At 40.8% G+C, this 24,971-nt stretch overlaps 1 protein-coding gene and 1 pseudogene across 1 annotated transcript in view; one reads left to right on the top strand and one right to left on the bottom strand.

Moving 5' to 3' along the window:
* Positions 1-17,501, bottom strand: part of LOC111957062 (low-density lipoprotein receptor-related protein 8-like) — a 181,249-nt gene extending 163,748 nt beyond the window's left edge. The window contains 2 exon segments of the mRNA XM_023977787.2: positions 16,335-16,457; positions 17,363-17,501. Coding sequence (XP_023833555.1) covers positions 16,335-16,457; positions 17,363-17,429 — 190 coding nt within the window. The 5' untranslated portion in view covers positions 17,430-17,501.
* Positions 17,502-18,464: 963 nt separating this feature from the next.
* On the top strand, positions 18,465-24,217 carry LOC139023507 (uncharacterized; annotated as a pseudogene).
* Positions 24,218-24,971: the final 754 nt, after the last annotated feature.

The following is a 24,971-nucleotide window of genomic DNA, read 5'->3' as shown; positions in this document are numbered from 1 at the left end:
TTTTGCAGAACAACTTTGGGAAGTATGCTTGGGTGTTATTGTCCATTTGGAAGACCCATTTGCGACCAGCTTTAACTGCCTGACTGCATGTCTTGGAGATGTTTGCTTCAATATATCCACAATTTTACCTGCCTCATGATGCCTCTATTTTGTGAAGTGCCCCGTCCCTCCTGCCGGCCAAACACCCCCGACAACACGATACTGCCACCCCCGCTGCTTCATGGCGTGGATCGGTGTCTCTTTCGACTTGCAAGCATCCCCCTTTCCCTCCAACACATAATGATGTCAAACTAGAGGACATTTCTCCAAAAAGTTAATGCTCTTTTCCCCAGGTGCAGCTGGCAAACCCGTAGTCTGGCTTTTTAGTATGGCAGTTTTGAAGCAGTGGCTTCTTCCTTTTCTGACGGCCTTTCAGTATGCGATATAGGACATCGTTTTAATGTGGATATAGATATTTGTACCTGATTCCTCCAGCATCTCACAAGGTCCTTTTGCATTGTTGTTCTAGGATTTTGATTTGCACTTTTCGCACCAAAGAACATTCAGCTCTAGGAGACAGAACAAGTCTCCCCTGAGCGTATGCACGACTGCATGGTCCCATGGTGTTTAAACATCTACTATTTGTTGTACCAGATGAAGTGGTACCTTTCAGGCCGTTTTGGAAATTGCTGCCAAGGATGAACCAGACTTGTGGAGGTCACAATTTTTTTTCTGGAGGTCTTTGGCTGAATTTCTTTTTGATTTTCCCATGATTCAAGCAAAGAGGCACTGGGTTTGAAGGTAGGCCTTCAAAATACATCAACAGGTAACCTCCAATTGACTCAAAAATATGTCAATTGAGCCTATTCAGAATCTTCTTAAAAGCCATGACACTATTTTCTGGAATTTTCCAAGCGTTTGAAGCAACAGTTCAAACTTAGTGTATGTAAACCTTCTGACCCACTGGAATTGTGATACCAGTGAATTATAAGTTGAAATAATCTGTCTGTAACAATTGTTGGAAAAATGACTTGTAGTCATGCACCAAGTAGATGTCCTAACCGACTTCCCAAAACTGATAGTTTATGTTAACAAGAAATTGTGGAGTGTTTGAAAAAGGAGTTTTAATGACTCCAACTAAGGTTTGTAAACTTCCGACTTCAATGTTACATGTTGATTGCCTAACAGTTGGAAGAACAAGGGTTGTTTGAAATACTAAAGTTTAAGTACATCTCCTCTCGCTCTCTCTCTCGCCTCTCGTCTCCGCTCTCTTTAATGACTCCAACCTAAGTGTATGTAAACTTGCCGACTGGTCAACTGTATCTAACCACTGAAACAAAAATCATAAACACAACATGTAAAGTGTTTGGTCAAAACATGTTTCAATGAGCTGAAAGAAAAGCATCCAGGAAATTGTCCAATTGCACAAAAGCTTATTTCTCTCAAATGTTGTGTTTAAATTTGTTTACATCCCTGTTAGTGAGCATTTCCTTTGCCAAGCAAATCCATCTAATTGGCAGGTGTGGCCATATCAAGAAGCTGATTAAACAGCTAGATTCATTACACAGTATGCCACCTTGTGCTGGGGACAATACAAGGCACTCTAAAATGTAGCCAGGTTGCTGTCACAACACCAATGCCACAGATGTCTCAAGATTTTGAGGGAGCGGTGCAATTGGCATGCTGACTGCAGGAATGTCCACCAGAGCTGTTGCCAAATTAATATGGAATGTTGCATTTATATTTTTTGTTCAGATATAGATACGTATCGAATCACTTGAAAGGTAAAGATGCACATCCCTATGGAAACATTTACTATTCCTCTGCCCCACATTACCCTTTTGTTCAATTACACCATACAGTAAAACTCATTCTTATGTTTAGCCTTGAAAACAATTTCACATACTAATGCATTTTATCTCAATATCAAATTAATTTCTGTGTTACAATTAAGTACCTTACTGTGATTGTTTCCATAAAAATTTGCTCAAATTAAATAAAAATAGCTTCTGTTTGCTAAGAGCAATTTCTCCAGCAAGAATTCTTACTAGGACTGTCTGGTAGTAGTCTGAGTGGGAGGGAAAACTGGAAAACTAGCTTGTTATGGCAGAGAGGTTTGGAAACTTCTTTTCTTAGGGTCTATTAACTAACCAGGCAGGCCAACTCTAATCCTACCAAAACAGGCTGAAATTTCAGGTGGCCTTTTCAAACAGCCCTTACACTAAATTATCATAATTTTCACAATTTCACAGTATTATTCCCAACTTCATAGTGTGGGAATACATGTAAAACACGTTAAAATCATTGTTGATGACTGCATTGGGCCTTGAACAGATTTTGTCACGTTCGGTCATAATGAGCGGACCAAGCGCAGCGTGAGTTGAGTTCCACATACTGTATAATAAAGTGAAACTACCAAAAAAAAACTATAACCATAATACCAAACGTGAAAAGCCGTGGTGCCTAAACACACTAAACAAACAATATTTCCACAAACGCAGGTGGGAAAAAAGGGCTACCTAAATATGATCCCCAATTAGAAGGAACGATTACCAGGCTGCCTCTTAATTGGGAAACCATACAAACCACCAAACATAGAAATACAAACGCGAGAACCCCCCCTAGTCACGCTCTGACCTATACACATAGAGAACCCAGATGGCCCTTCTCCATCACCCAATTGGAAAATTCATCTATTATACATTAGCCCGAAAAGGGATACTCTCATACAGTACAAGATAGCCCTACATGCATTCTTTTTAACAACAGTAGCAAGCTACAAGTACCATGTACCCAGTTCAATGGCAAAAGTTTTGAGAATGACACAAATATTAAATTTCCACAAAGTTTGCTGCTCCAGTGTCTTTAGATATTTTTTGTTCAGATGATTACTATGGAATATTGAAGTATAATTAACAAGCATTTTCATAAGTGGTCCAAAGGCTTTTATTACAATTAACATGAAGTTGATGCAAACAGTCAATATTTTGCAGTGTTGACCCTCTTTATTCTGCGCAATCCGCCTGGCATTGCTGTCAATTAACCTCTGGGCCACATCCGGACTTGATTGGCGCCCATTCTTGCGATAATCAATGCTTGGAGTGTTGTCCGAATTTTGGGTTTTTTTTGTCCACCCCTCTTGAGATTGACCACAAGTTTCTCAAATGGGAGGTAAGGTCTGGAGGTTTCCTGACTCGTGGACCCAAAATACGATGTTTTGTTCCCCGAGCCACTTAGCTTCACTTTTGCCTTATTCGCAAGGTGCTCCATCATGCTGGAAAAGGCATTGTTTGTCACCGAAACTGTTCTGGATGGTTGGGAAGTTGCTCCTCAGAGGATTTGTGTTTGGTTTTAGAGGTCGGACCGATTAATCGCGAATGGACCGATTTCAAGTTTCATAACAATCGGGAAATCGTTATTTATGGGTTGCCGTTTAAAAAAAAAAAAATTACACCTGTATTTAATCTTTATATTAAATAGGCAAGTCAGTTAGAAGACATTCTTATTTACATGACGGCCTAGGAACGAACGGGGCAGACGACAATTTTTAACCTTGTCCAGCTCGCGAGATCCAATCTTGCAACCTTACAGTTAACTAGTCCAATGGCTCTAACACCTTGATTACATTGTACTCCACGAGAGCCTGCCATCTCTAATCATTAAGCTAAGGTAAATTGCTAACTACATTTAACTTACTTTAAAAAACAATCAATCAATGACTGTCATTGCTCCAATGTGTACCTTAACCATAAACATCAATTGACCTTTCTTAAAATCAATACACAAGTATATATTTTTAAAACCTGCCATATTTAGCTAAAAGAAATCCAGGTTAGCAAGGCAATATTAACCAGGTGAAATGTGTGTCAATTTCTCTTGCGTTCATTGACGCAGAGCAGGGTATATGCAACAGTTTGGGCCGCCTGGCTCTTTGCAAACTAAATTTGCCCAGAAATTTTACGTAAATTTATGACATAACGATTGAAGGTTTTGCAACTGTACAGGAATATAGATCATGGATGCCACCCGTTTAGATAAAACAAAACGTTTATTTCCGTTCCTTATTTTTCGACGCCGGTGATTAGTTTTCCGATTAGTCAAAGGTATATGTTTACAGAGAAAACGTACGTATAATTCCTGTAATAACTGTTGGGCTGAACAAAGCTCTTCGTTATTTTACCGATGCATGTCTTCCAAGAAGAATGTCTTGATTCTACTTCAAATAAGGTCTGGTCGTGTGCCAAACCGCGCGCGAGCGAAGCGCCGTGAAATCTCAACTAGGATAATTCGATCGGTTTCAACATATTTTCATAAATCCAGCCTAGCAGAAAAAATGATACTTCGCTTATATTTTTAGCCAATATATGCAAGGTACCTTTCCTATGGATATCTTACATCAGTTATAAAATTGTCACGGCGGTGTAAGCCTACGCAAACAGACCTTATTTAAGTGAATCTAAAAAGAGTCCTATGGAAGGTGAAATGAAGACCGGCTTTTCAGATTTGCAGAAGGTGTCATGGGATTATGACTCGCACTTTGGTCCCAATTCTTACCATGCCCATTATTAAAATAGGATTTCCTGCAGTATAAGAATGACAGTTCAAACATTCATCACAGGTACCACTTAAATTCTATTTTTATTCAAACGTTTGAGAGTATTTGTCGTCCTAAAGCAGGACTCTTCAGTATCATTGTCGCCCGTCAGAGCCTGTGTGGTGTGTGTGTGTCCTGTATTATTAATCTCTCTTTAATCTGTCTGTAAACAATTGCTGGAAAAATTACTTGTGTCATGCACAAAGTAGATGTCCTAACCGACTTCCCAAAACTATAGTTTGTTAACAAGAAATTTGTGGAGTGGTTGAAAAAGGAGTTTTAATGACTCCAACCTAAGTGTTTGTAAACTTCCGACTTCAATTGTACATGTGATTGCCTAACAAGTTGGAAGACAAGGGTTGTTGAAATACTAAAGTTTAAGTACATCTTCTCTCGCTCTCTCTCTCGCTCTCTCTCTCTCGCTCTCTTTAATGACTCCAACCTAAGTGTATGTAAACTTCCGACTTCAACTGTATCTACACTGAACAAAAATATAAACACAACATGTAAAGTGTTGGTCCCATGTTTCATGAGCTGAAAGAAAAGATCCCAGAAATTGTCCATATGCACAAAAAGCTTATTTCTCTCAAATGTTGTGTTTAAATTTGTTTACATCCCTGTTAGTGAGCATTTCTCCTTTGCCAAGATAATCCATCTAATTGGCAGGTGTGGCATATCAAGAAGCTGATTAAACAGCATGATCATTACACAGGTGCACCTTGTGCTGGGGACAATACAAGGCCACTCTAAAATGTGCAGGTTTGTCACAACACAATGCCACAGATGTCTCAAGATTTGAGGGAGCGTGCAATTGGCATGCTGACTGCAGGAATGTCCACCAGAGCTGTTGCCAAATAATTGAATGTTGCATTTATATTTTTGTTCAGTATAYATACGTATCGAATCATCTTGAAAGGTAAAGATGCACATCCCTATTGGAAACATTTATATTCCTCTGCCCCACATTASCCCTTTGTCATTACACCATACAGTAAACTCATCTTATGTTTAGCCTTGAAAACAATTTCTACATACTAATGCATTTATCTCAATATCAAATAATTTCTGTGTTACAATTAAGTACCTTACTGTGATTGTTTTCCATAAAAATTTGCTCAAATAAATAAAAATAGCTTCTTTTGCTAAGAGCAATTTCTCAAGCAAGAATTTTACTAGGACTGTCTGGTAGTAGTCTGAGTGGGGAGGGGAAAACTGAAAACTAGCTGTTATTGGCAGAGAGGTTTGGAACTCTTTCTTATTGGTCTATTAACTAACCAGGCAGGCCAAAACTCTATCCTACCAAAACAGGCTGAAATTTCAGGTGGCCTTTTCAAACAGCCCTTACACTAAATTATCATAATTTTCACAATTTCACAGTATTATTCCAACTTCATAGTGTGGAAATACATGTAAAACACGTTAAAATCATGTTGATGACTGCATTGGGCCTTTAACATTGTCACGTTCGTCATAATGAGCGGACCAAGGCGCAGCGTGAGTTGAGTTCCACATACTGTATAATAAAGTGAAACTACCAAAAAAAACTATATACATAATACAAACGTGAAAGCCGTGGAGCTAAACACACTAACAAACAATATCCCACAAACGCAGGTGGGAAAAAGGGCTACCTAAATATGATCCCCAATTAGAGGTAACGATTACCAGCTGCCTCTAATTGGGAACCATACAAACCACCAACATAGAAATACAAACGCTAGAAACCCCCCTAGTCACGCTCTGACCTATACACCATAGAGAACCCAGAMGGCCTTCTCCATCACACAATTGGAAATTCATCTTATTATACATTAGCCTCGAAAAGGGGATACTCTCATACAGTACAAGTAGCCTACATGCATTCTTCTTTAACATACAGTACAAGTACAAGTACATGTACAGTCATGGCCAAAAGTTTTGAGAATGACACAAATATTAATTTCCACAAAGTTTGCTGCTTCAGTGTCTTTAGATATTTTTGTCAGATGTTACTATGGAATATTGAAGTATAATTACAAGCATTTCATAAGTGTCAAAGGCTTTTATTGACAATTACATGAAGTTGATGCAAACAGTCAATATTTGCAGTGTGACCCTTCTTTTTCTGCAATCCGCCCTGGCTAGCGCAATTAGACCTCTGGCCACATCCTGACTGATGTGGCAGCCCATTCTTGCATAATCAATGCTGGAGTTTGTCCGAGAATTTGTGGGTTTTTGTTTGTCCACCCCCCTCTTGAGGATTGACCACAAGTTCTCAATGGGATTAAGGTCTGGGGAGTGTTCCTGACCATGGACCCAAAATATATCGTGTTTGTTCCCCGAGCCACTTAGCTTTCACTTTTGCCTTATGGCAAGGTGCTCCATCATGCTGGAAAAGGCATTGTTTGTCACCAAACTGTTCCTGGATGGTTGGGAAGTTGCTCTCAGAGGATGTGTTGGTATTAGAGGTCGACCCGATTAATCGGAATGGACGATTTCAAGTTTCATAACAATCGGGAAATCGTATTTATGGGTTGCCGTTTAAAAAAAAAAAAATTACACCTGTATTATTATTTTATTTAAATAGGCAAGTCAGTTAAGAAGACATTCTTATTTTCAATGACGGCCTAGGGACGAACGGGGCAGAACGACAGATTTTTTAACCTTGTCAGTCGGGAGATCCAATCTTGGCAACCTTACAGTTAACTAGTCCAATGTCTAACACCTGACTATTATGTACTCCACGAGGAGCCTGCCTGTTACGCGAATGCGTAAGCTAAGGTAAATTGCTAACTAGCATTAAACTTACTTTTAAAAACAATCAATCAATGACTGTCATTGCCTCCAATGTGTACTTAACCAAAACATCAATGCCTTTCTTAAAATCAATACACAAGTATATATTTTTAAACCTGCATATTTAGCTAAAAGAAATCCAGGTTAGCAGGCAATATTAACAGGTGAAATTGTGTCATTTCTCTTGCGTTCATTGCACGCAGAGTCAGGGTATATGCAACAGTTTGGGCCGCCTGGCTCTTGCGAACTAATTTGCCAGAATTTTACGTAATTATGACATAACATTGAAGGTTTGTGCAATGTAACAGGAATATTAGACTCATGGATGCCACCTCGTTAGATAAACAAAACGTTTACCGTTCCTTATTTTTCGAGCGGTGATAGTTTCCGGATTAGTCAAAGTATATGCTTTAGAGAGAAATATCGACGTGTTATAATTCCTGTAATAACTTGCGGTCTGAACTTAGAAAGGGGTCCTTCGTTATTTTACACTGTTCACATGTCTTCATAGAGAATGTCTTGATCTACTTCAAATAAGGTCTGTGTTTCGTGACGGCTGAACGCCTCGACGGTTTGGATAACCCGTGTAAATCTCACTAGGACTAAGGTAACGTTTGTCAACATATTTTCATTAAATCCACTCTACGAAAAAAAATGATTCTTCGCTTATATTTAGCCAATATTGACAGAGTTAACCTTGTCCTATGGATATCTACACAGTTATAAAATTGTCACGGGTGGGTGTAAGCCTACACGAAACAGACCTTATTTTAAGTAGAATCTAAAAATATCCTATGGAATAAATGAAGAACCGCTTTTCAGATTTTGCATAGAAGGTGTCATGGGAATTTATGCACTCGCACTTTGGTCGCAATTCTTACCATGCCCATTATTAAAATAGGATTTTCCTGCATATATAGAATGACAGTTTTTGTTTTCAAACATTCATCACAGGTAACTTAATATCTATTTTTATTCAAACAGTTGAGAGTATTTTGTCTCCTAAGCAGACTCTTCAGTATCATTGTCGCTTCAGAGCTGTGTGGTGTGTGTGTGTGTGATTTATATGTATTATATTAAGTTTAAAATAAGTGTTCATTTGTTCATTCAGTATTGTTGCAATTGTCATTATTACAAAAATGTGTGTGGTGGTGGAGATTAATAATATATATATAACATTTTTTTTTTTATAAATCGGGCCGCATTAATCGGTATAGGCTTTTTTTGTCCTCCAATAATCGGTATCAGGTATCGCGTTGAAAAATCATAATCGGCCGATCCCTTCTAGTTGGTAATTCTTTATTCATGGCTGCATTCTTAGGTAAAATTGTGAGTGAGCCACTCCCTTGGCTGAGAAGCACCCACACATGAATGGTTCAGGATGCTTTACTGTTGGCATGACACAGGACTGATGGTAAGCTAGGCTCACCTCTTCTCAGACAAGTTTTTTCCGGATCCGCCAAACAATCGGAAAGGGATTCATACAGAGACAATGACTTTACCCCAGTCCTCAGCAGTCAATCCCTGTACGTTTTGCAGAATATCAGTCTGTCCCTGATGTTTTTCTTGGAGTGAAGTGACTTCTTTCGTGCCCTTCTTGACACCAGGCATCCTCCAAAAGTCTTCGCTCTCACTGTGCATGAGATACACTCACATCCACCCTGCCTGCTGCCATCCTGCGAGCAAGCCTCTGTACTGGTGGTGCCGCCCGATCCCGCAGCTGAATCAACTTTAGGAGACGAATCCTGCATGCTTGCTGGACTTTCTTGGGCGCCCTGAAGCCTTCTTCACAACAATTGAAACGCTCTCCTTGAAGTTCTTGTGATCCGATAAATGGTTGATTTAGGTGCAATCTTACTGGCAGCAATATCCTTGCCTGTGAACCCCTTTGTGCAAAGCAATGATGACGGCACGTTTTCCTTGCAGGTAACCATATGACAGAGGAAGAAAATGATTCCAAGCACACACTCTTCTTAAGCTTCCAGTCTGTTATTCGAACTCAATCACATGACAGAGTGATCTCCAGCCTTGTCCTCGTCAACATCACACCTGTGTTAACGAGAGAATCACTGACATGATGTCAGCTGGTCCTTTAGTGGCAGGGCTGAAAGTCAGTAGAAATGTTATTTTGGGATTCAGTTCATGCATGGCAAATAGGGATTTGCAATAATTGCAATTCATCTGATCACTCTTAACATAACATTCTGGAGTACATCAAATTGCCATCATACAAACTGAGGCAGCAGAGCTTTGTGAAAATTAATATTTGTGTCATTTCAAAACACGTTTGGCACGACTGTAATTCATTTGATTATAGCTCAAGTTCATAATAAAGCCTAGTCCTCTGAAAACCTAGCCTATATGAAAAAGGGAGTAATTCTCCAATATTGCAAGGGTCTTGGCCCATTGAGAGCAGGTCAACTGTGTGAGGAATGAGGATGCTGGCGACAATCTGGCTAACAATAAGGCAATTCAATCAGCCTTATCTGTGGGCTCACACAGATATGACACACCACACACAGCAGCTATTCAACATAGTGAAGATTGCAAAATAAAATAAAAATGTGATGCCATTTTGAAAGTGTAATCATCAAATAGCAGGTGGCCCCTGCTAAAACCATGTTGGTAGCATAATCATTTACCTCGATTATGTATCAGAGGAAGACCGTAAGGCCCAAAGACTCCAGCCACCCAAGTCATAGACAGCTCTCTCTGCTACCGCACGGCAAGTGTTACCGGTGCACCAAGTCTGGAACCAACAGGACCCTGAACAGCTTCTACACCCAAGCCACTGCTAAATAGTTATTTAAATAGTTAACGAGTAGCTACACGGACTGTCTGCATTGAACCTTTTCGCACCAACTCTTTTGACTCACATTCGCTGCTGTTACTGTTTATTATCGATCCTGTTGCCTAGTCACTTTATCACTACCTATATGTTTATATCTACCTCAATTACCTCGTACCCCTGCACAYAAACTCGGTACTGGTACCCTGTGTATATAGCCAAGTTATCMTTACTCATTGTGTATTTAATCCTTGTGTTATTATTTTTCTATAATTTCTATTTTTTCTCTCTCTCTGCATTGTTGTGAAGGGCCCATAAGTAAGTGTTTCACTGTTGGTCTACACCTGTTGTTTACGAAGCATGTGACAAATACAATTTCCAGAAGTATTTGCAATGCTGGCATTTCCAAAATGCAACCCACCCAAACATAACATTCCGTTGTACAGCAGGATTCAAGTCAATTACATGTCAGTTCAGTCAACTCAGGAAYTAAACAGAAATTCCAATGTTCCACTATGAGAAAAATMGGGTTTACTTCCTGAATTGACAGAATTGAAATGGAATTGAAGCCACCAGCCCTGTTGGACAGTAAGAAGGCGAAAATGGGTCCACCAGACCGATGCCCTTAATCTTTAATAGAAAATAACAAAGAACAAAAAAACGATAATATAAATGTCCCACACAGTATCGCGGGTGTGGAACAGTGACACATTAATCTTTTAGGGAGACGAAGAGAGAAGCTCCAAATGACCTGTTTTCACTGAGGCCTGAGGACTCAACCTGCTGGTGTCACTGTCAGAGACGAGGGGGCAAGGATACCAAGCGGCCTCCGGAGACTGGCTTTATCGCCACAATAGATCTAAATGCTCTACAAAGTGGTTGTGTGTGTGCGTCAATGGAGGCTGCWGAGGGGAGAAGGGCTCATAATAATGGCCAGAATGGAGAGGATGGAATCTATTCCAGCCATTATACTCTATTCCAGCCATTATTATGAGCCATCCTCCCCTCAGCAGCCWCCACTGGTATGCGTGTGTCCATCTGTGTAAGTAAAGGCGTCCACATGCTTCCCATCCGAATCAATTCGGAACAGTTTGTGACGTTTTTTGTTTGTTTTGGTCTTCGGCAAGGGTTTTTTCAGCTGTTCATGCACACTACATTTCTCGAGGCAAGCGTAAGCTTGGAGATGAACTCGACGCCCCTTCGTTGGCCATTGGTCAACAGTAGGGATTCTTCAATTAAGTGTTTGTTGTCATTCAACGGTTGATTTTTTTACTTGAGAAATAGATGTAAAACTGCACAACTAAGATCTCGGCAAAAACGTCAAAATTAATGAAAGACTTATTGAATTATTTTAGATTTAATTGGGACGATTTTGAGGAAGTGTATCCTGGACAAACAGTACTATTATTTATATTACTATATTTTTCTAATTTTTCAAGTGAAGGTCTTTTAAGGCAGTACGCAAGCACACTCGTTTGGTTTGGCGCCAGCAGAAGCCTTAAGACAGACACAAAGGAGAGAGAAGAGCGCGAGAGAGTGAAAATGTGCGTGTGCGCACGTGCGTGCGTGTGTGTTCGTAAGAGAGGGAGACAGAGAGAGATGTGCACAGAGTGGGTACCAGTAGGAATTCCTCTTGAGCCACAATTAACCCAGAGAGACAAAAGAGAAACGCATGCCAAGAGTACAACCAATGTTTTTGTTTGTGCTGCTCCTGAAAATATAGGACACGGGCTGGGTTCACAAAGAGCAAGGGGATTGGAATTCTATTGTTTTTTCTGAGGGAGTCTGACAGGATTCTGGCTACCTATCAAAGCTCTATATGCTCTCATAGGCTGCTATATACTATKTGTCAGCTGGTTTCTCTATGTGGGTGGGAAGAGATGGGAAGATGTGCTGTCCAATCATTGTTCACGACTCCACCACAAATTACCCCTGAGGCCTGAGAACCAAACATAGCACCACTGCCCTAAATGAAAAATAGCCAGGAACTCTCGATAGAAGGAGTTAAATCACCTGCACACAAATCAGGCCCATCATGCCAAATAGTGTCCACCTGGCAAAAAGTGTCCCCACCCCCCGCGTCACAAGGGGATTTGATGAGCTCTCGCTTCTGTTGCTAGGGCAGTTTCTAGAACTGGKAAAATTCTGAACGGCCTACYTAATGAACCAAAGTGTCCGTTGCTTGCCTCTGTAGCGGTCGTGGAGGACGGAGGACGCAGACAGTTCTAGTCTCCAAGGACTGTGTTTTGAGGGTGACTACCTGCTGACTACKTACTGCTTCAGAAGACTGAAAAGACTGGATAGACAAAACWTTCTTTACCACATGTTGCTAAATATATTATATATTTGAGATTCTTCAAAGTAGCCATCCTTTGCCTTGGTGACAGCTTTGCACTGTGCAAAACTATCAAGGCAAAGGGTGGKTACTTTGAAGAATCTCAAATATAAAATACATTTTGATTTGTTTAACACTTTTTAGGTTACTACATAATTCCATATGTGTCATTTCATAGTTTTGATGTCTTCACTACTATTCTACAATGTAGAAAATAGTAAAAATAAAGAAAAACCCTTGAATGAGTAGGTGGGTCCAAACTTTTGACTGGTACTCTARGACATTATATATGAAAATATTGTTAAATAGGAAGAAATATTGACATTGCTAGCTACTTATTTACCTCAGCCTGCCTAGTCAGCTAGCTAGCTAGCTAGCCAGAAAGTTATATTTAGCTAACGTTAGCTAGCTAGCTAACTGTTATTGTACCATTCTGTTTGTATGTAGCTTGCACTTTAATGGCATCCCTCTAGGAGATGTATTTTTATTTTCTAACCAGCCAAAGTACTATGAAGGCACCAGTGATCTCGACAAGAGGCACAACATTCGTAGGGGGGTAGATAAATTCACAATTCAGGGTAACGTTAAGTAGTTAACTATTATTAGATCACTGGAAGGATTTAGTGTACAACCATTTTTCAATACTTAYCCATCTAGTTGGTCATCTACATGTTGCTAGCTATACATMTAGTTACAGTATATGTCTATGTCATATTGAGGTATCTAGCTATAAGTTTACCCAGAGAAAACAAATGGATAGATGTAAGCAATTATGGTCACTCCAACTGCCCTTAACTAGGTGTCACACACAGAGAGAGAGAAAGAGAGAGAAAGAGAGAGAGAAAGAGAAAGAGAGATGTACTTAAACTTTAGTATTTCAACAACCCTTGTCTTCCAACTTGTTAGGCAATCACATGTACAATTGAAGTCGGAAGTTTACAAACACAGGTTGGAGTCATTAAAACTTGTTTTTCAACCACTCCACAAATTTCTTGTTAACAAACTATAGTTTTGGCAAGTCGGTTAGGACATCTACCTTGTGCATGACACAAGTKATTTTTCCAGCAATTGTTTACAGACAGATTATTTCACTTATAATTCACTGTATCATGTATGTAAACMTACGACTTCAACTGTATTTGAAACTTGGCAGTAAATGTGTACATTTGCATAGTAAATATATTTATTGCAAGTAAAATGTTCAGTTGACTGAAATTGACTGTTCAGTTGCCTAGTTCCTTACTGGTCATTAGCCCCTTCTCCCTAGCCATTCATCTTTTGTGCCCAATTCCAAATCAAATMTTAGGCCAGGGTTGGTTTTGGAATTGGACATTGGTTTCTAGTTAGTGTTTGCATATCTGTAGGTTCTAGATTTGTGTAAGTAATATGACAGAGGTGTCCCGGAGCCCATTACACAGCAGGGTGGGGTCATCACCATATTGTTACACCTACCTGAGCCCCATCAGATCAAACACTGAAGAAATAGAGTAGTGGGTTAAGGGACTTAATTAAAAAAAAAAAAAACTCACAGCCTATACCTTGACGTGGTGAGGGCTTTCAACTAAACCAGGCCCATGATATTGAAAATTAAGTAGCCTTTGTGTTTGCTTTTTCATCCCTCCACCTCTCTTCCCTTTACTCTGCTTTTGATCTCCAGGGGTTCTGCCATGTTTCAAGACGGRGAGGAGACAAGACGATGACCAGCTTGAGCAAAATTCAAGCCCCCCTTTGGAGACCGGCTGCCTGTCGAATACAAGTGACCGGAAGAAGTAGCACCTCCTGTCTCTTYATTCTGTCTCTTCCATCATCCTTCAGCTCTTTCTCCTCTCCCTCCAGATGAAATTCTGCATCTAGTGGCATCTGATTGCAGAACAATCTGCCCACTCATCCCATCCCTTCTCCATCTCTGGAGACCTCCTCCCATTCCTTACCGCACTCATCAACCCCCCTGGTGTAAAAAATTACAGACAGACATCCTTTCTTTTTTGTCTGACATTTACATTATTGCATGTCTAATCGAACATTTAAATCAATCAATACCTGATCGACCTGTCACCTGTGTGTTTGCTTGTTTTCATCTCTGTCCCGTTCTCTTAAYKSRCMAMWGWSMKMWMWSYCYCKRSTMTRWCAKYYSGRMRWCWSTMMTYWAWWMTYWKYRYTKRCRRMWMYMMYWWWTGTMWMWMTWWKARWWTWRWRWMTMMMSSRKMYYSKSKSASWYMYMSRRKRARWRWKKKKCAKYKSKRYRGKGAMATATATATATTTTTTWATCATAATAGAGTTTCAGTGTAGACAAGACAAGCTCAAAATAAAAACATGCCAGCCAGACAAGCCAGGGTATGAATCAAATRGATGTGCATATGAATGGAGTGGAAATTAGCTTGACTTTGTGATCTGTAAGGTAAGCAATATTAACGTGTCAAGCAGAATAGACGTTTCCTTTGCCATTTCCGAAWCGTAGCAACTTTTAAGACATGGATTTCATGTTGATGACATGTCAACAAGGTACCCAAAAGTAGTTTGAAATAGTTTTCATCTTATTAGCTCACCAAAAATAGTTTAAGCAGCTAAATTGTCAAAGAAATCTGATTTGTTTACATAGCGGGGATAAAAAAAAAGAAAATTGGGGGCTGTAATGATCTCCAAAATGCAACGCATTAGGTCATCCCACACCGCTGATATAGCAACGGACGCTAATAGCATATCGATTCCCATTGTGATGCAGGGAGGACACTTTTTGGAAGGTGGACACTGTTTGGCATGACAGGCKCCTAGAGCGTCCCAACTCAGGTGTGATGTTGCACCYGTCCCCTCTGTGTGTTATTCCCCCAACTGTATGCCATGGGTCCCTATCCACCTGTTCTTTCYAACATTAAGGGGAATGATTTACATGCAAGGCACTAGCCACCCGATCCAACATAGCTACTGTGGAGAGTATAATTAATGTTACTTGCTTTTAACATTATCTGACATAGGCATACATTTTTGTTGGTGATAGAAAGAGACCAAAACACCATAGTCTACAAAATAGCYTGGAATAAGGAGCCCCTTCAAAGCCTTCAGAGAAGGCCTAAGGATTTATAAATAAATGTCAAATAAAATGTTGTTTTAATTTCTATTTCATCTTTACAATCAATTTGTATGACCTTCTGATTTCATCGCTTCAGTTTGTGTTGGAAAGACAAGGGTTAATACTGATTTATATCCCATCMGGATTTATTTTCATTGGTGGTCTATGGGTAGAAAAATCGAGCTTGTTTGACCAAAACTGTCTCTCCTTCAGCGCCATGGAGTGCACAGGTATTACGGTCCCTGTCCTTTCAGCACCACAASCCTGTCACCTTAGATGTGACACTTTTGCGGTCACTTTTGGTGATAGTGGTGTTGGGCTACCATAGGTTGTGTAAAAAGTGTGTTTTTTGTTTTGCTGGTCGCATTATTTTATGCTGGGTGTCACATGTTCTGTCCATGCCTGTTCTATCTCTGTGTGTGCGGCAGCCCAAAGCGCAGCCAGGCCTGTTTGATTCATTCATAATGTKAAAAATAATTGTTCCTCCTTCACTATAACGCTCCATCTACAGAAGATATGTTGGGCACATTAAGTGATGCTATGTTTTCTGTTATCTTCTTGATTTCTGAGTTTGATACAATGTATTGGAAGATTTTTGATCCCTCTGAAGGTCCTATAGTCACAGTTCGCCATTGCCACCAAATGTGCCAGAAAGTCACTATTATTCTGAGTAGCCTAGTCATGGTCTGTTTCTCAAGTGTCCATGTGTGTTTTTAGAYATTGAAAAGTTGCCCAAGTGTCACGTGTAGGCAATTGGAAGGCAATTTCAGACATTATTATGAATTGTTTTACTTACCACAGTTTTCCTCGTCGCTGTTGTCTGAGCAGTCGTCATCATCGTCGCACCTCCATATGGTCGGTATACACCTTTTGTTGTTGCACTGAAACTGACCATCCTCACACTCTTCTGCCTCTGCTCCTGCAATGTTGGAAAAAACATCAATATACGCGCACCTCCCGCCATCCACCTAACACATGGGCATGCGCTCAAACTATCATTTGCAAATGAATGCCTATGATATGCCGCATATTCATCCAGTCAGTCAGTATTGAAATAGGATTCCGTTATGAGCGTCACTTGGGGCTGTTGTTTTGCTACAATAGACACATAAACCACTTGGCAAACGTTGTTTCCACGTAATTTTWACAACAAAATGAAATGTGATGACGTTGAATCAACGTGGAAAACTGATTGGGTTTGAAAAAACTTATCAATGTAAGGGAATTTCGTATTTTTTTTCACACAACTTTTAACCTAAATGCAATGACATGGTACATTTTGGGGGGTTTATTTCACGTTAGTTGACATTGACAACTCAACCAAATGTAAATCAAAACTAGAAGTTGAACTGATGTCTTTGCCCGTTGTAAGGACCGATTCTGTCATTTATAATTATAGCATTTTAAAAGGGGGTGGGCGCACATTAGGCCTAACCATCGTATCGTTACAATGAGACAAAGATTAATGTAGCCTAGYCTACTACCACCTATGTTGCAATTATATGGATGCTGTCTCACATCCAAGGAACACATGTCAACATTGCCAAGTAAACGCTGACGCACACATTTCCCATACATTTTCCCATAAATGTTGATAAACATACAGATTAAATGACCGCAATTTGTATTGTGATATTTTCATTCAGTTTTCCACTAACAATGAGTGGCTCTCCCACATCGTTGCAACAGTAGGCTAGCGCATGCAATCATTCGCTATCATCCGGAGGAGACCGCGTATGGATGGATCCCTCTCTGTTTAGCTCATTACGGGCATACTTTCAAACGATTACCATAATTTTAAGGAGCAAAGAAAATAGGACAAACCTTTTGAGGAATGAAGTTTCAGGGCTAACAAATGAAAGAGCAGTAGTTTCCTTATATCCGTCCACATTTCTGGAGGAGGTGATGGAGCTCATCCACAAACAAAGCCTGACCTAGTATCCGTTCCTCTAGCGATGCGACAGTGGTACTTCACCGAACTAAACCTCACTGGCAATTTGAATCAGTGACGACGGCGTGTATGGGCGGGAATTGTGCTAGTAAAAATAATCATAAAGCGGTCTTTTCAATTATTTCCCCCGATAACATGAAGATGTTCAGGCCTACTGTAGACTATAATTATTTTATAATGTTCTTCACAGAGCCAAAACATTGGCGGGAATTCCTAAAATATTGAACTTTGTTTTTCACGCGCCAATAGGCAGAAAAAGATGAAGACGCATTGACCAAGAACACATGAAAAAAACGTATTAGGCTACAGTAGCCTATTCTATTTGCAATAGATGAAAGCAATATATTTCTAAAGTTTTAAATTATTAACTTCACAGTGGACCATCGTTCTGAACAACAGGTCTAAGGTTGAATTAATATAGTTTACTAATTGGAGTCCCCTGGAAAACACAGACCAAAACCAAGGTTCCTCCCACCACAATAATACACAATAAACTATTTTCATTAACTGAATATCTAATTTAATATGTTCTGAAAAATAATTGTATGTAGGCCAACACATAAATATTTAAGCGAGAGAAACCCTTCCCTGGGGCACACACACACAGAGCGAGCGAGATATACACAATCACATCTACCCAGACAGATTTTTTGGGGGGGCATGACAGGCAGTTAAGTGAGGTAGAGGAGGGTGCTAGGCAGAGGAAAACAGTTATACAAATAATACATGGGACTTGTTTAGCGCTTTTCAAGGACCCAAAATCACTTTACAATTGTAGAAATAAAATAAAAAACTGGAGTCAAAACATAACAACATCAGACTAAACAAAAACATGACCAAAGAGAGGGGTCAGCTCAAGAAAGGGTTAACGTGTGACGTACTGTATCAGTGTATGAGGAGGGTAGGATTTGGGTTTAGATGCAAACCCGGTTTAGGGTAAGGGGTGAGATTGGGGGGGCTTTAGGACCCTGAAAGATGGTGAAGGACTCAGAGTCACAGATGGCTGGAAGGAGGGACTTCCAGAGCCTAGGAGCAACCCTGGAGAGGTCCCTGTCGCTGAAGCTTTGGAGCTTCAACCTGGGGATGTGGGTTGGTAGGGGAGAAGAAGGTCTGAGAGGTAAGGAGGGGCAAGGTGGTGAAGGGCTTTGTAGGTGAGAAGGAGGATATTGTAATCAATGTGTTGGGAGACAGAGAGCCAGTGGTGTTCACGGAGAACATGGGTGACGTGCTGCCAAGACTTAGTGTGGTGAGCTGCAGAGTTTTGAACCATTTGGAGCTTATGGAGGCAGTTTGAGTTGATGCCGGAGAGTAGTGAGTTGCATTAGTCAAGACAGGAGGAGATTAATGCATGTATGAGGGTTTCAGCGGCAGAACGGGAGAGGGAGGGCCTGACTTTGGCAATGTTGCGGAGGTGGATGAATAAGGATTTGACAATCTGTCTCATGTGGTGGTCAAAAGAGAGGGCGGTGTCTAGAATGACGCCAAGGTTCCCTGTGTGGGGGAGGGAGACACAGTGGTGTCGTCAATGGTGAGGGTCTCAGCTTTGTTGAGGGTGGATTTGATGCCTAGGAGTAGGAGTTCCATTGTATCACTGTTGAGGTTGAGGATGTTTTGCTGCATCCATGTATTTATTGCAGAGAGACAGGATTCAATGTGGGTCAGAGGTGGGTTGAGGAGAGATTTGGTGCTGAGGTAGATCTGGGCATCATCGGCATAGCAGTGGAAGTCAAGGTTGACGTGATAGAGGATCTGACCAAGAGAGGGAGAATGATCAGTCAATGATGAGTTTATTTTGGTGTCTTGTCCTTGAAAAACTGAAGGAAGGAGTGGAGGGAGTACAGAAGGTGTCGTAAATGAGGTTGCGAAGGTTAAATGATTCTGCACCTGCAGGTGTTCAAAACACATCCAGACCTGTTTACCAAAAACACTCAATTTGGGCACCTTTTAAAAAGGGTCTGCGAGTCCCTAAGTGACTTTGCTGTCCCCACCTGCGTGCATAGTTACAGAATCGATTCCCTTTTGACACTGCCATATCTTTTTAACAACCCTAGTCTTAGTAGACTATTCACCAAACAATTATGCAAAATAATACTCCTCGGCTACAGCCAGGTAATGGCCACATGAGTGAACAGCACCACTACTTCCCCTCATTACCCACCATGAAACTGTTATTGGTCTTGCCCAACACAATGAGGTTGCTGCACTGTGGCGAGGGAGAAAAAAGTGCAATAATCCGTATCTACAGAACGAACGATGCTGTCAGTCAAATCTAGGGCACGACCATTGCTGACAGCATAATAAGTCATTTTAATGGAGATAAACTGAAGCAGAATTTATATTCTAGTGCTACAATTTTTTTTAACTGGGTAGATTACAGAGCAGAGTGCTGTGCAAAGAAAAATACAATAACTGACTTCAAGACCTCCATGGAAACCTGCTCTCGCACCAGTGAGCAGAAGCAGAAATTGGGGGTGTCACGTTCTGACCTTTATTTCCTTTGTTTTATCTTTATTTAGTAGGGTCAGGGCGTGAGTTGGGGTGGGTTGTCTATGTGTGTTTTTCTATGTTGGGGTTTTGTGTTCGGCCTGGTATGATTCTCAATCAGAGGCAGCTGTCAATCGTTGTCCCTGATTGAGAATCATACTTAGGCAGCCTGGGTTTCACGTTTGGTTTGTGGGTGTTTGTTTCCTGTGTCAGTGTTTGTGCCACACGGGACTGTTACGGTTAGTTCTTTTGTTATTTTGTATTGTATCTTGTTTTCGTGGATATTAAAATCATGGAAACTTACCACTCTGCATATTGGTCCTCCGATCCTTCTCGCCTCTCCTCGTCCGAAGAGGAGGAAGAGATAGACTGCCGTTACAGGGGGCCTGGAATATCACTGATTAGGGGTGTCTCATTCTCCACAGGGCTATGGGCAAGAGGCATCTGTTCCCTTGCCAGCTGAGAAATACTGGAGTACTGTACTCTACACCTCTTGAAAGGTACACGTACATGATCTTCAATATTTATTTATTTATTTAACCTTTATTTAACGTCAGTTAAGAACGAATTCTTATTTACAARGACGGCCTACCCCGACCAAACCCTAACACGGATGACGCTGGGCCAATTGTGTGCCGCCCTATGGGACTCCCAATCATGGCCAGTTGTGATACAGCCTGGAATCGAACCAAGGTCTGTAGTGACGCCTCTAGCACTAAGATGCAGTGCCTTAGACCGCTGCGCCACTCAGGAGCCCACTATAAGYATTAGGGAATTATAATAATTCTCAGACAAAGATGATGCTACACTTGTTGTCACCGTCTCTGTCATAATTTAAGTGTTAAAATAAAAAATAAATCACTCTCAGGTTTAAGGTGTAATGCTTAGTTATGTAATAGGCATGGGAACACCACAGGCAAAGTTTGGATGCAAAAATATGCAAATGTATACCTAAATATAAGTAGGAGGCACTACACAATTTTTGTGTCTGTGTGTGTCTGTGTGTGTTTGGTTTTATTATCCTTGTGGGGACCAGAAGTTCTCAAACGGATAGTAAAACAACTTCTCAAAAGGATAGTAAAACAAGGAAAATTCAATGGTTGTTTTTCAGCGGCAGGGACTGGYAAACTAGTCAGCATCGAGGCAAAGATGAAGGGAGCAAAGTACAGAGAGATCCTTGATGAAAACCTGCTCCAGAGCGCTCAGGACCTCAGACTGGTTTCACCTTCCAATAGGACAACGACCCTAAGCACACAGCCAAGACAACGTATGAGTGGCTTCAGGACAAGTCTCTGAATGTCCTTCAGTGGCCCAACCAGAGCCCGGACTTGAACCCGATCAAACATCTCTGGAGAGACCTGAAAATAGCTGTCCAGCAACGCTCCCCATCCAACCTTACAGAGCTTGAGAGGATCTACAGAGAAGAATGGGAGAAACTCCCCAAATACAAATGTGCCAAGCTTGTAGCATCATACCCAAGAAAAATCGAGGATGTAATCGCTGCCAAAGGTGCGTCACCAAAGTACTGAGTAAAGGGTCTGAATACTTACGTAAATGTGATATTTATTTTTACTAAATTGGCAACAATTTCTAAAAACCTGTTTTTGCTTTGTCATTATGGGGTACTGTGTGTAGATTTATGAAGGAATGTTTTTTTCCTTCATAAATCTACACACAATACCCCATGATGACAAAGCAAAYCCAGGTTTTTAGAAATTGTTGCCAATTAATACATTTTAGAATAAGGCTGTAACGTAAAAAAATGTAGAAAAAGTCAAGGGGTCTGAATACTTTCTGAATGCACTGTATACTATTCTATCCACGTATTCTTCAGATATACTACATATTCTCTCCACATACTGTCCATAATGTCTGTCCATAATGTCCATATCCCATCATTCATATATATATATATATTAGTAGAAGTCTGGACACACCTACTCATTCAAGGGCTTTTCTTTATTTGTACTATTTTCTACATTGTAGAATAATAGTGAAGACATCAACACTATGAAATAACACATATGCAATCATGTAGTAACCAAAAAAGTGTTAAACAAATCAAAATATATTTTACATTTTAGATTCTTGAAAGTAGCCACCCTTTGCGTTGATGACAGCTTTGCAAACTCTTGGCATTCTCTCAACCAGCTTCATGAGGTAGTCACCTGGAATGCATTTCAATTAACAGCTGTGCCTTGTTGAAAGTTAATTTGTGGAATTTCTTTCCTTCTTAATGCGTTTGAGCCAATCAGTTGTGTTGTGACAAGGTAGGGGTGGTATATAGAAGATAGCCCTATTTGGTAAAAGACCAAGTCCATATTACGGCAAGAACAGATAAAATAAGCAAAGATAAACGACAGTCCATCATTACTTTAAGACATTAAGGTCAGTCAATGTGGAAAATGTCAAGAACTTCAAAAGTTGTGCAGTCGCAAAAACCATCAAGCGCTTTGATGAAACTGGCTCTCATGAGGACTGCCACGGGAAAGGAAGACCCAGAGTTCCCTCTGCTGCAGYGTATAAATTCATTAGAGTTACCAGCCTCAGAAATTGCAGCCCAAATAAATGCTTCACAGAGTTCAAGTAAATCGGTAATTGTCTSTGGCCCCCTCCCAGTTAGGGGGAGTGATGAGTTCTACAGCAGAGTCTTACAACTCAATCGCTGGTTGAAAACTGTTTTCTGCCCCTCCCAAAATATAGAATTTGTAGATAATTGGCCCTCTTTCTGGGACTCACCCACAAACAGGACCAAAGCCTGGCCTGTTGAGGAGTGACGAGACTCCATCCTAGCTGGAGGGGTGCTCTCATCTACGAACATAGACAGGGCTCTAACTCCCTAGCTCCACAATGAAATAGGGTGCAGGCCAGGCAGCAGGCTGTTAGCCAGCCTGCCAGCTTAGTGGAGTCTGCACTAGCACAATCAGTGTAGTCAGCTCAGCTATTTGTCACGTTCCTGACCTGTTTTCCTTTGTTTTGTATTCTTTTAGTGGTCAGGGCGTGAGTTGGGTGGGTTTGTCTATGTTGTTATTTCTATGTTGGGAGTTTGTGGTTCGGCCTGGTATGATTCTCAATCAGAGCAGCTGTCAATCGTTGTCCCTGATTGAGAGTCATACTTAGGCAGCCTGGGTTTCACTGTGTTTTGGTGTGTTGTTTTCCTGTGTCAGTGTTTGGACACACAAGGACTGTTTAAGGTTAGTCACGTTTGTTATTTGTGGTTTAAGTGTTTTCTTGTTGTTTCATTAAAATTGAACACTTACTCTCCGCATCTTGGTCGATCCATGCTCCTCCTCGTCTGAGGAGGAGAACGACATTGACAGCCTTAACAGCTATCCCCATTGAGACCGGGTCTGTGCTTGACCTAGGTTGGGCAAAACTAAACATGGCGGTGTTCGCCTTAGCAATCTCACTGGAATAAAGACCTCCTCCATTCCTGCCATTATTGAAAGAGATTGTAATACCTCACATCTCAAAATAGGGCTACTTAATGTTAGATCCCTCACTTCCGAGGCAGTTATAGTCAATGAACTAATCACTGATCATAATCTTGATMTGATTGGCCTGACTGAAACATGGCTTAAGCCTGATGAATTTACCGTGTTAAATGAGGCATCACCTGCTGGTTACACTTGTGACCATATCCCCCGCGCATCCCGCAAAGGCGGAGGTGTTGCTAACATTTARGATAGCAAATTTCAATTTACAAAAAAAAAAACGACGTTTTCGTCTTTTGAGCTTCTAGTCATGAAATCTATGCAGCCTACTCAATCACTTTTTATAGCTACTGTTTACAGGCCTCCTGGGCCATAAACAGTGATCCTCACTGAGTTCCCTGAATTCCTATCGGACCTTGTAGTCATAGCAGATAATATTAACATTTTTGGTGACTTTAATATTCACATGGAAAAGTCCACAGACCCACTCCAAAAGGCTTTCGGAGCCATCATCGACTCAGTGGGTTTTGTCCAACATGTCTCCGGACCTACTCACTGCCACAGTCATACTCTGGACCTAGTTTTGTCCCATGGAATAAATGTTGTGGATCTGAATGTTTTTCCTCATAATCCTGGACTATCGGACCACCATTTTATTACGTTTGCAATCGCAACAAATAATCTGCTCAGACCCCATCCAAGGATCATCAAAAGTCGTGCTATAAATTCTCAGACAACCCAAAGATTCCTTGARGCCCTTCCAGACTCCCTCTGCCTACCCAAGGACGTCAGAGGACAAAAATCAGTTAACCACCTAACTGAGGAACTCAATTTAACCTTGCGCAATACCCTAGATGCGGTCGCACCCCTAAAAACATTTGTCATAAGAAACTAGCTCCCTGGTATACAGAAAATAGAGCTCAGAGCTCTGAAGCAAGCTTCCAGAAAAATAGAACGGAAATGGCGCCACACCAAACTGGAAGTCTTCCGACTAGCTTGGAAAGACAGTACCGTGCAGTATCGAAGAGCCCTCACTGCTGCTCGATCATCCTATTTTTCCAACTTAATTGAGGAAAATAAGAACAATCCAAKATTTATTTTTGATACTGTCGCAAAGCTAACTAAAAAGCAGCATTCCCCAAAAGAGGATAGCTTTCACTTCAYKAGAGATAAATTCATGAACTTCTTTGAGGAAAATATCATGATCATTAGAAAGCATATTACGGACTCCTCTTTAAATCTGCGTATTCCTCCAAAGCTCAGTTGTACTGAGTCTGCACAACTCTGCCAGGACCTAGTGATCAAGGGAGACACAAGTGTTTTAGTACTATATCTCTTGACACAATGAAAATAATCATGGCCTCTAAACCTTCAAGCTYCATACTGGACCCTATTCCAACTAAACTACTGAAAGAGCTGCTTCCTGTGCTRGGCCCTCCTATGTTGAACATAATAAAATGTCTCTCTATCCACCGGATGTGTACCAAACTCACTAAAAGTGACAGTAATAAAGCCTCTTGAAAAAGCCAAACCGTGACCCAGAAAATATAAAAAAGTATAGGCC

The sequence above is a fragment of the Salvelinus sp. IW2-2015 genome, linkage group LG32 (assembly GCF_002910315.2).
Source record: "Salvelinus sp. IW2-2015 linkage group LG32, ASM291031v2, whole genome shotgun sequence".
In the NCBI taxonomy this organism is placed as follows: domain Eukaryota; kingdom Metazoa; phylum Chordata; class Actinopteri; order Salmoniformes; family Salmonidae; genus Salvelinus; species Salvelinus sp. IW2-2015.
Note: the sequence above shows the minus strand (reverse complement) of the source record. Positions and strands in the feature narration are given on the sequence as shown.